General features: G+C 51.2%; 1 protein-coding gene across 3 annotated transcripts in view; it reads right to left on the bottom strand.

Moving 5' to 3' along the window:
• Positions 1-398: 398 nt before the first annotated feature.
• Positions 399-14,275, bottom strand: part of RXRA (retinoid X receptor alpha) — a 76,145-nt gene continuing 62,268 nt past the window's right edge. For all 3 annotated transcript variants that reach the window (XM_048966450.1, XM_048966449.1, XM_048966451.1), the window contains exons 6-10: positions 10,602-10,731; positions 8,197-8,329; positions 6,812-6,903; positions 5,873-5,978; positions 399-4,011 (exon numbers count right to left, since the gene is read on the bottom strand). In XM_048966450.1, coding sequence (XP_048822407.1) covers positions 3,864-4,011; positions 5,873-5,978; positions 6,812-6,903; positions 8,197-8,329; positions 10,602-10,731 — 609 coding nt within the window. In that variant the 3' untranslated portion in view covers positions 399-3,863. The remainder of the gene's footprint in view (positions 4,012-5,872; positions 5,979-6,811; positions 6,904-8,196; positions 8,330-10,601; positions 10,732-14,275) is intronic.

The following is a 14,275-nucleotide window of genomic DNA, read 5'->3' as shown; positions in this document are numbered from 1 at the left end:
ATACACCCCCACCCCCCCAAAAAAAAACCACATTTTTGGGAGTAGGGGGAGGAGAGAGGGGCAAAAAAAAAAAGAAATAAAAAGTTCGTTCCAAATGATTTCAAAGAAGAAAGAGATCTGATATAAAGCCTTTAAAACACGGGCAGAAGTTCCTCCCTCCCCTACGAGCGCTGCCCCTGCGGCCGGACAAATACAGAAAGAGAGAGGGAGAAGGAGAGAAAAATAGAGACAGCCTTTATAACAACCTCTGTAAAAGAAACAAAACAATCCAGGAAGGGGGAAAAAAAAAACCAACCAAAATATATCCAAGGATACGTCAGGGATAAAATTACATTTGTACAAAAATAGATTTTTTTTTTAATTTTTTTTTTTTTTTTTTACTTTTATTGACGCTTTAGATATTTTTTTTTCTTTTTTTTTTTTTTTTTCGTTTTCGTTTTTGTTATTCGAAATTTTTAACGTGTTTCCTTTTTGTTTTCTTTCAGCTACGCGACCCCCACAGCCCAGGCATCCATCGCTAAGCATCGGGGAACGGCTAAAGCTATTCTTCCTCACCGCCACCTGCTGCTCCGAAGGGAAAACAACGGCAAAAAAACACCGAAAAAGAACCAACAGAACAAAACAGAAACAAAAAAGGGGCATCTTAAAATAGATGCATCTCCTTTGCGGCGAGTTATAAGGACCCAGGTTCGGCTTGTGCCAATTGGGAAAGGGGTTCGCATACAACGGAAGCAAAAACAACACGTGGGGGGAGGGAGGGGAAGAATCAACACCAAAAAATAAAGTCTGTCATTGCTACAGGTATAATATACGTATATGTGAGTGAGGCTATTTGTACAGTGTATATATCTACAGTACATACATGTATACACAGCACGTATCCGTGAACCCAGGCGGTCTCTGATGGGGACAGCATCGCCTCTGAGCCCGGATGGTGGGGGCTGAAAAGCTGATGTTTGTGCTATCTTTAGAAAATTAAAGATTGTCCCACCAACAGCAAGAAGAAAATTTAAAAAATACATATATATTTAAAAATAAAAAATAAAAAATAAAAAACGATCACCCTAATGGAAACCAGATGTTGGCGAGAGTACTAAGATCTGCTTAAATGAACGTCCTACCTCGCTAGTGGATAATGTGCCTTTTTTTTTCTTCCTTTCTTTTACCCATGTATCACCTCCTCAAAAAAGCACGTAATACAGTCAGGATCACTACGACGAGGGGGGGGGGAAAAACTAAAAGCCAAGAAGTGAAAAAGAATACAGATGAAAGAGCCAAACTCATGCAAGAGCAGGTTGCTTTAAGGCTGCTGTGGCAGGTGACAGCGAGGCACGGGAGCTCATCCTTCTGCTGGGGACGGCTGCCTTGGTGGCCCTGCATGGGGGAGCAGGGCTCATCTCTGGGGGCTGAGCCCCGAAAGGCTGCTGCTGTGAAACAGAGAGCTATGCTGATTTACAGCTCTCTTGACACCAGGACAACGCTCAGCCTTTCTCCAAAGCTTCCTCTGTAAGGGGCAGGAATCCTAGAACTGTGCTGCTCCAGGGAAACTGAGGCACGGAGATGTGTCCTGATTGGGAACCCCAGCATGAGGGCTTTGCACCCTGCTGCATGCTGAAGGCAACCCGCTGCTCACAGCATTTGTGTTTGTAGGGGTCAGACAGGAACCAGGGTGGGATGGGATGAATGGGATGAATGGGATAGATGGGAAGAGTGGGGTATGAAAGACAGGGTGGGATGAATGAGATGGATGGGACAGGGTGGGGTAGGACAGGAAGGACAGAATGGGATGAATGAGACGGATGAAATGGAACGGAATGGATGGGATAAGATGGAAGGGATGGGGTGACAGTGAAGGGATTTGACTGGATGGATGGGATACAGTTAGGTGGGATTGAAGAGATGGGATGGATATGATGAATGGGAAGCATACGATGGACAGGAAGGGATGGGATGGGGGCACATGCTCAGCCGTCCAACAGTGCAAACCAAAACAGCCCCTTCCAAGCAGTCAATCATTAAAAAAAAACAAAAGCAAAAAAAGAAGTGGTTCTACCCAAGGGAGATAAACAAGGGTCCAGGTTTATTATAGTGCACAGCTGACCGACCCCCAGCACGCTCTGACCTCACTGCTGCCAGCCCCCAGCCTCACACTGGGCAGGCACTGAGCAGCCCCGTTTATTGGCACTCTCACTACATTTCATTTCTCTCGCCTTCTTTTCTTGGCAAATTCTTCCAGGGTGAAGCTGTTTAATAATATTTTCAGCGGCATGCAGGCTGCTGGAGAAAGATGGCCAAAAGATTTTCCCCACCTCTGTGGATTTGCCAGCAAGGAGATGGCCTGATGGGGATGGAGCTGGAACTTGAGCTGCCAGTGGGGTGAGAACAGGCAGGTGATAACTGTGTTCCCCAGGCACAGAGCAGCCGATGGGATGCTCTGCAGGAGATTGCATTCTTTTTGGGACCACTTGGCTGTCTTACAGCAGACATAAAAGCCATGGGGAAGCCCTCGGTCCAGGGCCAACTGCAGGCACTCAGCCTTGGTTCCCCCCAGCCCATGGTGTGTTTGGGACGCTCAGTCCTGTTATGGAGGGAGAAACCCCCAATGAGAGACTTCACTCTGATCTTCTCTCTCATTTTCTCCCCTGCTTAATGCAAGAGGGTGAGGTGAATGGCACAGGTCCTCCACCATTCCAATGAGGGATATTCAGGGACGGTGAGCTCCATTCCTGCATCATTGCCAATGAACGCCCCAGGGAGCAGCACGGCTGAGAGCTCCCACTAACTGCTGCCTTGCACCACAGCTACTGAAACACCATGCATGGGCTGCCGGTGGTTGCAGGGCTGCTGCTCCCTACAGTCTGCACTTTGCTGAGCCCACCTTCTGGCTGGAAATGCCCCTGCATGAACTCAGGACTACAGAACCCAACAGGAGCACTGCTGAGCCACCAGATCCTGCTGCTCCAGCATGACAGCTCCTGCAATAAGGCAGCTCCTGTAGGGCTGTGCCAGGACGTTGGGCACAGCAAGAAGGGCAGGGGGCCCAGCAGGACCTCCGTGAGCTGCAGAAAAGTGGAACCACATCCCTGGCAGCCTTAAAGCAAGCACTCCAGAGCTACGTGTCCCAGAGGAGCAGCATCACTGGGGACAGCAGAGGGGGACAGGGCAGCCCCACGTTGTTCAGAGAGGGATTGAGCTCAGTCCCAAACCCCTTGCTTTGAGCAAAGAGGCTCCGTGCAGCCACGGTGACTCACTAATGGAGCCCAGTGAGAGCCACCCCTCCCCACAGCCTCTCCCTTTCGCAAAGGAACTGCTGAGACTACTAAGAATAGTTGGAAACCAAAAATAGAATAATTTTCTTTTTTTTTTCTTTTTCTTTTCTCTTGTTCAAAAAAAAAACCAAAAAAAAAAAAAAAACAACAAAAAAAACCTAAAAACACCACCAAAAAAAACCAACTCCATCCTCTGATAATAGCCAGCTGCAAATCCGGTGAGCCGAACCGCTCCCTTGACTCGTCCAAACCCCACGGCGGGGCCGGGATGGCGCAGGACCGTCCCTGCTCCCATGCCACGTGCCACCCAGCACTGATGCGAAGCCATCCGTCCCCACTCCTCTACATCTACCGCAGGGAAAAAACAGCCATCAGAGGTCTTTAGATGCAGCAGTGACAGCGAACGGACAAAAAGGTCAACGTGATGAGGCGGCAGGGAGGTGCGGGTTCGGCCCGGGGACCACGCGGAGAAGCTCGGACGGTGCCTCCAGCATTTGGGGAGCAGTGGGAAGGGGCTGGGGCGGAGGAGGAGGAAGCAGAGGACGGAGCCCGCATGGCCCTGGCCGGGTGAGGGACTGACCCAGCGGCAGTTCTCTAAGTCATTTGATGGGGTGCTTCCAGCATTTCCATCAAGAAGGTGTCGATCGGCGTGTCGCCTATTAGCTTGAAGAAGAAGAGGTGCTCCAGGCATTTGAGGCCGATGGACCGTAGGGCTGGCAGGCGGAGCAGGAGCTTGGCGAACCTGGGGGTAGGAAATACGGTACAGTTAGAGGGCCTCAGCTGCACCGCGCGCAGGCTGGGAGCTCACAGGCTCTGCTGCTCCCAAAGCAAAGAAATCACAATGAGAAATCATTAATTACAGCCCTAGCTTTGAAGATCTGGTGGCGGATATTTACAGCAAACATCTGCTAAGCTGAAAGAGGAAAATAAGGCACGAAGGGCCATCCCTGGGCTGGGTGCGCTGTATCCGTGCCATGCTTTAAATGCAGGGAGCAGCCTGACTTGTTTACGGGGTCCCTGAGGCAAAGAGAGTGCAGCAGCTCTCAGCTTGCTCAGGCAAAAGGGAAAGCAGCTGAGGAATTAAAAGGGGTCCTGTGGGGGTCAGCAGGACCACCCTGGGAGCCCCCACACTGCCCACCAGAGGGGAGAAAAGCTCTTGAACTTGGCTTTAACGCAGCACAGTCAGGGTTTCAATATGAACAGAGCCAGCCCAGAGAGAAGGGGAGCAGGAAACACACAGAACCACGCACGAACACACTGATGTTATACACGCATGCACACTTCTCTCTTCTGTTTTTTTTTTCTTTTTCCTTTTGCTGAGCTGGCAAGAACAGCGGGAGCAGAGCCAGGAAAAACAAATCAGCTCTACCATCCCATTCAGGAAGTTTCACTTTAAACCAAACCAGATGATGGCTGCAGCCCTTGGAGATGTTTAACTGTGAGCACACCAGCCTTCAGCACAGCATGCTGGGGGGGGGGGGAGAGGGGGTGGGAAGGACAGCCCTGCCTGCTCCCTGCAGCACGCACAGCCCGTGTTCTCCTTGCAGAGCAGCAGGGAGCACGCAATGCTCCACCACTTGATTCCAGCCCCAGCTGGGGATCACGCTGTGCCAGGAGCACTCTGAGAGCGTTCCCTTAGGGGCTGTGTAACCCCAGACTCGCAGCCCAAGAGTTAACCCTGCTGAGCCCCCTGGGGCTTATTGCAGTGGGTCCTGTGTTGGAGCAGGGCTCAATGCTGGCACTTGTGGGCAGTGCTACAGGTTTACCCCTAGAGGTTTTTGCAAAGCAGGGTGTGCAGACAGCACAAGCAGGCCCCCACATCCATTCAAAGCCAGCAAACCAAGCTCCAGAGTCCACACTGGTGCCAGCATGACCCCCACTGCAGACTGTGAATGCCTATGCAAAGCTCAGAGTGCTTCCCACTGGGGGAGGGCCTTTATAACACCGCAACCCAACCACAAACACCACAAAACCTCTTCACAGAATGTCTTTTTTTCATCCACCAGCACAATGATATCCCATAACCAGGTCCAATACACTGCCCACTGCATCCACTGCTGTAAGAGCATCCTTTTTCCAATCCACCCAGACCAGGAATGAAGGTGAGACACAAAGCCCAACAGCTCAGGCTGTGTTTCCCAGCACACTTTCCCCAGCAGCACTTTCAGTGCTCTGCTTGGTTTCTCAAACGACTGTCAGTCTCTTAACTGGCAGTTGCCAGCTTCAAGGCTGTAACTGGGAAAATGCGCCCACTCAGCTCCAGAGCGGTCCAGGAAAGCATTCCTAATTCCCCCTCCCATTCCCAGCTGGATTGGGGGAGGAGGGGAGGAGAGAGGAGCATCAATTGAGGCTTTCACTTCCCAGCAATGATGCTCATCTGCCACTGAAAATTAACTCCGTGTGTGTCTTGTTTCAGCTGTGGTTTGCTCTCCGTGGTTTCCAAAAGGGAAACGATACCCCTTACCTCTGTGGGCGTTACAGCAGAGCCAGGGCTCCTCAGGACCGCTCCTGCTGGGCTGTGGGGCGATGCCTAGCAGGGGGGACAAGGACTTTCCTCCACTTCTCAGGGGGCAGTGTGGTGGGGCAGTGCAGCAGTGACTCACCTCCCAGGCTGGTCGGGGTATTTGTGCTTGCAGTACGCCTCCAGCGATGCGTACACCTTCTCCCGTAACGCCTCCACTTCAGCCGGGTTGGAGAGACCTTTTGAGTCTGAAGGGTGAGAGAAGGAGCATCAGTTGCCAGCCCTGAGATGGGCACAAGGTTTCCCCCTATGTGTGTTTCACCACACTCCATATCCCAACCCCAAACCATTTGGCTCATTCCGGTGGGTCACAGACCCTGAAAGCAAAAGGTTTGAAGCCTTCCAGGCATCAGCTTGGGGGATTTCTCCCTCCAACACCGAGCCCTGCAGCAGGGCTGTAAGAAAAGCCCCTGCTCAAGGTTCTCCTGATGTGACAAAGCCTGGCAGGGACAAAGTCACTGTACCCAAGCACATGCACGATGGGAACCTCTCCAGATCTGCCTTCTTTTACCAAATACGGCTAATCCCAAATTGCAGGCAACAAATTGCTGGTGATTATAAGAAGGGGAAAAAAATAAGTGAAGCTGAAAAACGAAACCAAGAGACAGCACTGAACCCTGCTGAAAAGCCTGGCGTGGGATCAGGGAACAGGGACAATAATAATAACAACATGTTCTGACTTTGCCCTGATCCATACCTTTGTCTCTCTTAAAGACCCAGATCCACTGTAGCTCTTGTTTAGCAACACTCCCTAAAGCACCAGAACTCTGTACAGCTGGGATGCTGGGAATGGGGAGAAGGCATACATGGATCAAACCAAACCCCTCCAGAGAGAGAGGGGAAAATGCCTCTTGGAAAGGAGAGGCACTGGGGGAAATGCATGGATCCGGACCCAGGCACGGGACATGTCTGAAAGCTGGCCCCATTCTCAGCAGTGCACACAGTGAATTGCAAGAGAGCTCTATGGGTAATGAAAGGATCACAAAGAGCATCAGCCACAAGAGGAGGTGGCTGTGTGTACCGGGGTTGAAGAGGACGATGGCTCGCAGGCAGCCCAGCTCTGTCTTGTCCATCTGCATGTCTCGCATCTTCGACACGAGTTCTGTCAGTACTCTGCAAAGGACACAAGAAGCACAGGTGTCAGCATTAACAAGAAACAGGAGAAAAAGCAAGATCAGACCCAGAGAGAGGCACATGTTTAATAAAGTCATAGGAGGGCTCGTTTGTACCCTCATTTTCCTCCTGTATCAAAAATTGCTTGTCAGGAACATCAGCGGTTCCTGTGAGACAGAACAGAGATCAGCAGGACTGGCTTTGTGCACTCAGTGTGAATTTGGCACCTGAGAAAGCCACCTAAAAATAATAATAATAATAATAAAAAAAAGTAATAAAAAAATAAGGCAGGTATCTAAAAGCAATTTCCTCTGCTGGTAATTTTTATTACTCCCTTTGCTCCTTCTGCAGGTGCCGGTCTTGAAATATTTTCCAGTGATTGCCCAGTGTTTCCTGTTGGAGCCTGCAGTGAAGTCATGCGCTTGCACTTATGACCTCACAGGAAACAAATGATGTCACCCAGCACCAAAGAGCAATTTCCTTGCTAAGTGAGAAAGCATCGAAGCATCGGTGGTTTGGTTCCAAGTCAGTGCCTCAGGATGAGGATGGAGCAGAGAAATCAGAATCGTATCACAGAATCATAGAATGGCCTGGGTTGAAAAGGACCACAATGATGATGTAGTTCCAACCCCCTGCTGTGTGCAGGGTCACAAACCAGCAGACCAGGCTGCCCAGTGCCACATCCAGCCTGGCCTTGAATGCCTGCAGGGATGGGGCATCCACAGCCTCCTTGGGCAGCCTGTTCCAGTGCCTCACCACCCTGTGTGAAAAACTTCCTAATATCTAACTTAACAGCCGTTCCCCCTCCTGCTTATACACTCCAAGTACTGAAAGACCACAATGAGGTCTCCCCAGAGCCTTCTCTTCTCTAAGCTAAACAAGCCCAGTTCCCTCAACCTTTCTTTATAACAGCCACAGTGTGAGCGATGCCCAGAGCCACGCTGTTGCTCTAGAACACTTTCCCAAATGACTGAAGAGCTGCTGGGATGTGCCTGTGGAACCCACTGTGTATTTCTGGTGCTTTTTCACTTGGACAATAAATCCACATCTCGGCCCAATTAGAAACAGAAAATAAAGAGAAGCCCCTCATAACACTGGGAGGCATCCGGACCCCGTGGCAGAAGCGTTGCTTTGCAACAGGCTGTGATCTGTGCAGCTATTTTGTGCTGCTGGCTCTGCACACTGAGGAGCAGCGACACGACGCACTCCTAGGATGCACAGAGGAGATCCTCTACCAGGGGACACAGAGCACAGGGACAGAGCTGGGATTTCCCACTCTCTCCATCCTCCCACCTGTCAAAGATGGCCCCAACGCCGGCGCTGTGCGCGCTGTTGCGGTGCACGTGCAGCCCGGTGGCCAGCAGGATCCCATCCTTCACAGCTATGGAGCGGTGGGAGAAGGAGGCGATGAGGAGCTCGTTCCACCCTGCAGAGAAAACAACAGCAAGGTCATGGGTCAGAGCCACGCGTCCTCACAGTGAGGGAATCAGCTGCATCACTGCCCTGGCATCACTGGATACAATGGCTGAGATGCACGGCTTCTGTAGCTCAGAATCTGGACGAGCAACACTGTTCCATGGGCGTCCCATGTGGCCACAACCATGCCTTGGAAATCAGCTTGACCTTTATTACCAGAGAGGCATCTTTGGTAAGATGGCTCCTCTACAGTCCTCACATTCACTATGTGCCTGATTTACCCAGCCCAGACATCCAGAGCACAGATTTGTACAGCAGGGCCCAGAATTCTCCATTTATTTAATTTTTCATTTTTTTTCTTTTCTTTTTCCGGGCTAGAAATGCCATGAAAATACATCTTCCACCTCCCCTCCTTCCACAGAAAAGTGCCTTTTCTCATTGCCTGCAATAAATACAAGGTCCACGCGTGCTGTGTTTACCTACAGCTGCAGTGATGTCACTAGAAATTGTCACCAGGGAATAAAGTTCACTGTTCGTTCCTTAAGTGGCCACAGGATGTTTCCACCCCAATCAAGGGACCGTTTATTTGGTTACAGGTTGGGTGAGGTCTGGCACTTGCAGAGGGATTGCAACACCAAGAAAGCCAAGAATGGAGAGTCTGCAGGAAGCTGGAGGGGACCTGGAGAGATGGTGTCTCATTGAAAGGCAATGTGGGCTCAGCCCTATGAAAGGAACCCCAACCAGGCTCCCCCTCTCAGCCCTATAAAATGTTACTGCTGTCTCAACCATAGCAGGTTTGGCACAAAGGAAAGCCAGGCAAAACAGCTGAAAAATAGTTGGGTTTCCTCCTCCAAAAAGCCCAAGGAGGGAAGATTTTAAATGATTCAAGACTGCAGAGGAAAGCTGCAGCCACCACCCAGCACCGCTCCTCCATGCGTGCTCCACTTAGTTTTGCCTCAGAGGATGCATGAGTGCACCTGAGGCTCTTAGCTAAGTTTTAATACTTAAATATTTCATGGGCAGCTGTTCTCTCGCCGCTCAATAATAGATAAAGCCACAGCTTAAAGGACCTGGGGGAGGTTATCTGAGGCCCCTGCAGAGATGCTGGGAGCGGAGAACCAGCGGGAGCTCCTCGTGCTCAGGAACCCATGACAGAACCCCACGATGGGGTCTGCAGCCCCCACCCTCCCCTCACCAACACAGAGACAGCATCAGGTCAGAACATCTCCAGTTCAGCCTTCCTCAGCCGCCTTCTGACAAACAGTTGCAGCAATTACAGAATCACAGAATGGTTTGAGTTGGAAGGGACCCTGAAAGGCCATCTGGTCCCAATCCCTGCAGTGACTAAGGACACCCACAGGGTGCTCAGAGCCCCTCCAGCCTGACCCTGGCATCCACCAGCTCTCTGGGCAACCTGTGCCAACGCCTCACCACCCTTAGGAACTATTAGGATTCACTCCAAGTGCATCTGGGGGAAAATATGGAAACATTAAAACCACTGAGGTCTTTTCCTTTCCAATCCCAATTTCATCCTTCCCACTGAGTTTGTCATTCGCTGGAAGGGATTTCCCACATCCCACCACCAACTTGCCTGCCCCTCTGTTTCAAGGAACAAAACTGCTGCATTGACTCAAAGCCTTTGTACTCACTTCTCTGATGACGGGAGCTATGAGAAGAGCTTCGTGCCTATAATGCACCCTCACTGAGTCTGCTTGTAATTTCCTGCCCCTCCCCAGTCCTTGTGCAGGACCTGCCAGCAGCTGAGGCTTGCGTTTACTTGCTGGAAGACCACCTCCATCCCAGTTAACTGCCTGTAACCTCCCAGAGCCCCCGCTCCTCCACACCCCCTGCAGCATAAGGAAATTTAAAATAAACCCAAAGAACTTCATTTTCATCTTGGTGGGTGGGAGAGGGAAGGCGATATATATTTTTCTCCCCTGTCTGCTTTTAATTATGATCAAACATTGCAGTTCTATGACATTTCATACAGACCCAAACCCCCTTGTCTTTCCAGTCCCAGCTCAGGAGGATGCTGGCGCATCGTGCCCTTGATTTCCTGAGCATCTCATTCATCACACAGAAGGCCAGGCCATTTTTCAGCCCACTGGCAGCTGGTGCAACATTCTGGATCCCATTCAGCAACACATCCCTTGGGGCTTTTTCAATCCTACTTAGCAATTGAACGATCTGAAGTTATTCCTCAGAAGCAGCTAAAGGCTCTCCAGTTGCCAGCACCCAAATCCCAGCACGACGGTTGAGGGATGCAGTGCATTGGGGCTCACCTGCTCGCAGCAGGATGACCTGGTCATCCAGGGGCAGCTCTGAGAAATGGGGGATCCTCTTGGCCCACTCCACCAAGGTGAAGAGCTGCTTGTCGGCCGCCTGGCAAATGTTTGTCACCGGGTCGTTGGGCTGCAAAGAGGAGATGGAAAGGTTTGAAGAAAGCAAGGAGGAAGGTGGGAGGAAGAGGGAAGGGGTTGCTGCCTGCTTGCTCCCTGAGTTTGGGAGCTCTGTGTTCAATCTATGTGGGTATCATCTGCAGGGACCCTGCAGCGTGCACATTCCCATTGCTAGTACCTCCTCACTGCACCCCACAGCGTGGAGAGGGCATCACAGTAAGGAGAAAAACCCTCTCCTTTGAAATATTACCCAGTAACACAAACCATCTGCTCTCAAGGAGGACAGTCAGCCTAAACACACCAAATCCCTGTTTAAAGGAACTGCTAACAGCTCAAGTGGGCTTGTGATTAGGAATGGGAAGAGACCGTCTAACCCCAGCAAAGACAGACCCTGCCAGCACAAGTGTGTATATATGGTTTACCTCTCTGGACAGGGATGTATGAGCCCCTTCACATATCCCTGCAATCTCCACTGATACCTAGCAGCTTTGATTGTACAACTATTTCTCTTCTATGTCCTTAAAAGAACAGTTTCAAACTGAGAGAAGGAGCGTTTGCTGCACCTCTGCATTGCATGGGGCTGGGGCATGGGTTCTGTGCAGCCAAGGCAGGAGCTTCCCCATATGCACATGTCTGTGTCCCATGGTGTGCTCCTTCCTTCTCTCCTTTTCACCTTCTTTCTGCCACCCACACTGCTGACTTCTCACTTTTCCACTCATATTTCCTCGATACTGTGGATTTTGAGGTACCTGCCTAGCACACTATGGGATTCTGCATGCAATGCACGCCTCTTACCCAGCTGAATGGAGGGAGCAGGAGGTCGACACACCATAAGGGATGCATCAGCCCCAGGGAATTGAAAGGGAAAAGGTCAGAGAATAAAATATTGTGGAAAGAACCCTTCCTCTGCTGACTGCAGAGCTGACCAAGTGCTCACAAACCAAAGGGAGGTGAGAAACGCTGCTTTGAGAAAAGGAAAAAGCCCTACAATCCTGCCCAGAGCCACCCCTATATGTTCCCCTGTCTGGATGGCTCTGCTGTCCCCTGGCAGCAAACACCATTCTGTGTCTCAGTGGCCAACATCTCTCATCTCCAGGCTTAAAATAACCAGCATATGGCAGGAGTAGGAGCACCCGGCTTCAAAGTATTCTCACCTGTTGCTCACAGAGATGGATGGGGACGGGCTGGCACTCAGCTCCGCGGGTCAGGGGGGAGCATTATGGGGATGGCCCCCCAGCCCTGCTGGCTGCTCAAGAGAGCTTGAGCAATGCCCCAACCCTGGAGATGCTCAAGGCCAGGTGGGATGGGGCCACAAGCAACCTGGTCTGGAGCAAGCAGCTCATGGTATGAGTAGGGGCTGGATGTGCTTTAGGGTCATCCTTTCCAATCCAAATTCTGTGACTGTATGAATTCCCTGGGGAATGCCAGCACCTAGCTCTCACAGGTTGAATGCACCACGGCTACTCTGCAGGCAGCATAATCTGCACTTGGCTTTTGGTGCTAATTCTGCTTCACACTGCAGTTCCTGGGACTACCACAGTGCTTCCTGGCAGAATTTTAATGCTGAGAGGTAGCTGAAGGCATCACCCCCTGTGGGCCAGAGTTCTGGAAAGGCCTCCAGGGCTCTGGAGCCCTCCAGGAAGGGCTCTGCCATGCAGTGCCTCAGAACTGTCCCATGCATGGAAAGCAAATCTCCCCCTGCAGTAAATAGCAAGGGCACAGTGCCAGAGTGTGACAGAACGAAAGGACAGGAGGGCACCTGATCCTACTGGAAAACCAGAGCTTGGAGGCATCTTCCAGAAAATGGTGACTTGAAACCAGCTGCTAAAGGCCGGTTAAGAGCTCATAGGGATAAAACCTCTCAGTTACAGGCTTTGCCTTTCAGCAGTCAGGAGCCCATCCAAGGCAGTGCTCAGGCTGCTGGGGTGCAGGGGCAGAGCCAAAGCCACCCCTCCCCACCACAGGCTTCATAGCACGACTGCACCCACCTCCCCTGGTGCCAAGTAAGGTGCTGGGACAGAGCCAAGCATTCCCCCCACTGCCCCCCCTTAAATCAGCTCCGAGAGCTGTGCCAAAGCCCCGTGGCTGGAAGATAAAACCACTGCCAGGCTGCAAAGCAAAGGTACCTCTGCTCCCAGAGCCACCCAGGGACGGCAGCAGGAAGGTGACAGCCACAAGCATGACAGCACCTAGCAGAATTTCACCTGGGTGCTGCTCCTCCAGCAGTGCTCAGAGATGCACCAAGGTGTGGGGCACAAACACAAGGACCCAACCTGCCCTGCTGAAGGCAACAGCTTGCATGCATCTATTAAGGACTGAATGTGCACCTTCGCCTCACAGTGGAGCACTGGAGGAGGGTAACACCTCCATCCCCCCTCACCATCACCACGCTGCTGATCTCATACAGTCACTAAACCTGCTACAGATGTCACCTCATCGGCAGAAGCCCGACAATAACAGGGCATTTCAACAAGCCTCCTGCTTCTATTTAGATGCAACACACATCCTTGTTCACAGTAATGCGTGTTGAATTATGCAGGAACCAGCTTCCAATTTGCTACAAGAGGCTGAGGAGACGCAGTGCCAGACGAACCCATTTATTTCACCTTGCTCTCTGGGGTTTGTTTTCAAGCCAGCACAATGCTGCCTCCAACTCCCCTCAAGTATTTCCACTCCTGAGAGCTCCTCCAGCCCTTCATTGGCCATGGCAGTGCTGGTCCCCCCAGCCAAGCTCCTGGCTATGGGGCAGCAATGGGCCATGCTCAAGAAGCTTCTGAAGAGTTTCACTTAGAAATCAGCTAAGCAAGATGCCTTACACTTCACTTAGCAAGCCACAAAGCACTCTTGTAGGTAAAAGCTAAAGAGAGCATCCCAGGCCTCACGTGCAGAGCAGTAGGAGATGTAATAGGATGTTTCAGCACATGTTCCTGCTGCTCCGGATGAAGCAGATGTGTGCTCCAGAACTCCAGCTGTAAGTTAAAGGAGGGTTGGACAGCCAAGAGGTGCCCTACAGATAGAGGAACATTGCTTCCATGGGAACTGAGGGTACTGAGGAATCAGCTCTGCATCCTAACTGCAGGGCTGTGAGTGCTGCTCTGCAATAAGGCTCTTCTTGAGGGCTCTGTCCTAGGAACCAAATTCCAGAGGATAGGTTGGCTCTCACATTTGGAGGCAGCTGTTTTGCAGTGAGGCTTTCTCAAAGCAAGGATGCTGATAAGGGAATTATCTAAGAAAAAGCACCAAGACAGTCTCCCTCTGACAGCTTCTCACTCTTTACTCTCCTCCTGCCAGCTCTCTCCTGTTTGCACAAGGCCCTGTGAGAGCCCTGCTGCTTCCAGCAAGCCCTACTGTAACACAGGCTTCCAATAGGAAAGGGATTCGAGAGCCAACTTCTATAGCTTTCCCCTTCTCACAGCCTCCCAGCTGCGTAATTCAGCACCCAAAAAGTCACACCCCAATTTTACAGCTCTTATCTCTTTGCACTTCAGCCACAAAGCTCTGTTTACTGCCTTGATTGGACTAGGAGCTCTTCAGAGCATGGAGTGCCTTCCTGCTTT

The sequence above is a fragment of the Lagopus muta genome, chromosome 19 (assembly GCF_023343835.1).
Source record: "Lagopus muta isolate bLagMut1 chromosome 19, bLagMut1 primary, whole genome shotgun sequence".
Lineage (NCBI taxonomy): Eukaryota > Metazoa > Chordata > Aves > Galliformes > Phasianidae > Lagopus > Lagopus muta.
Note: the sequence above shows the minus strand (reverse complement) of the source record. Positions and strands in the feature narration are given on the sequence as shown.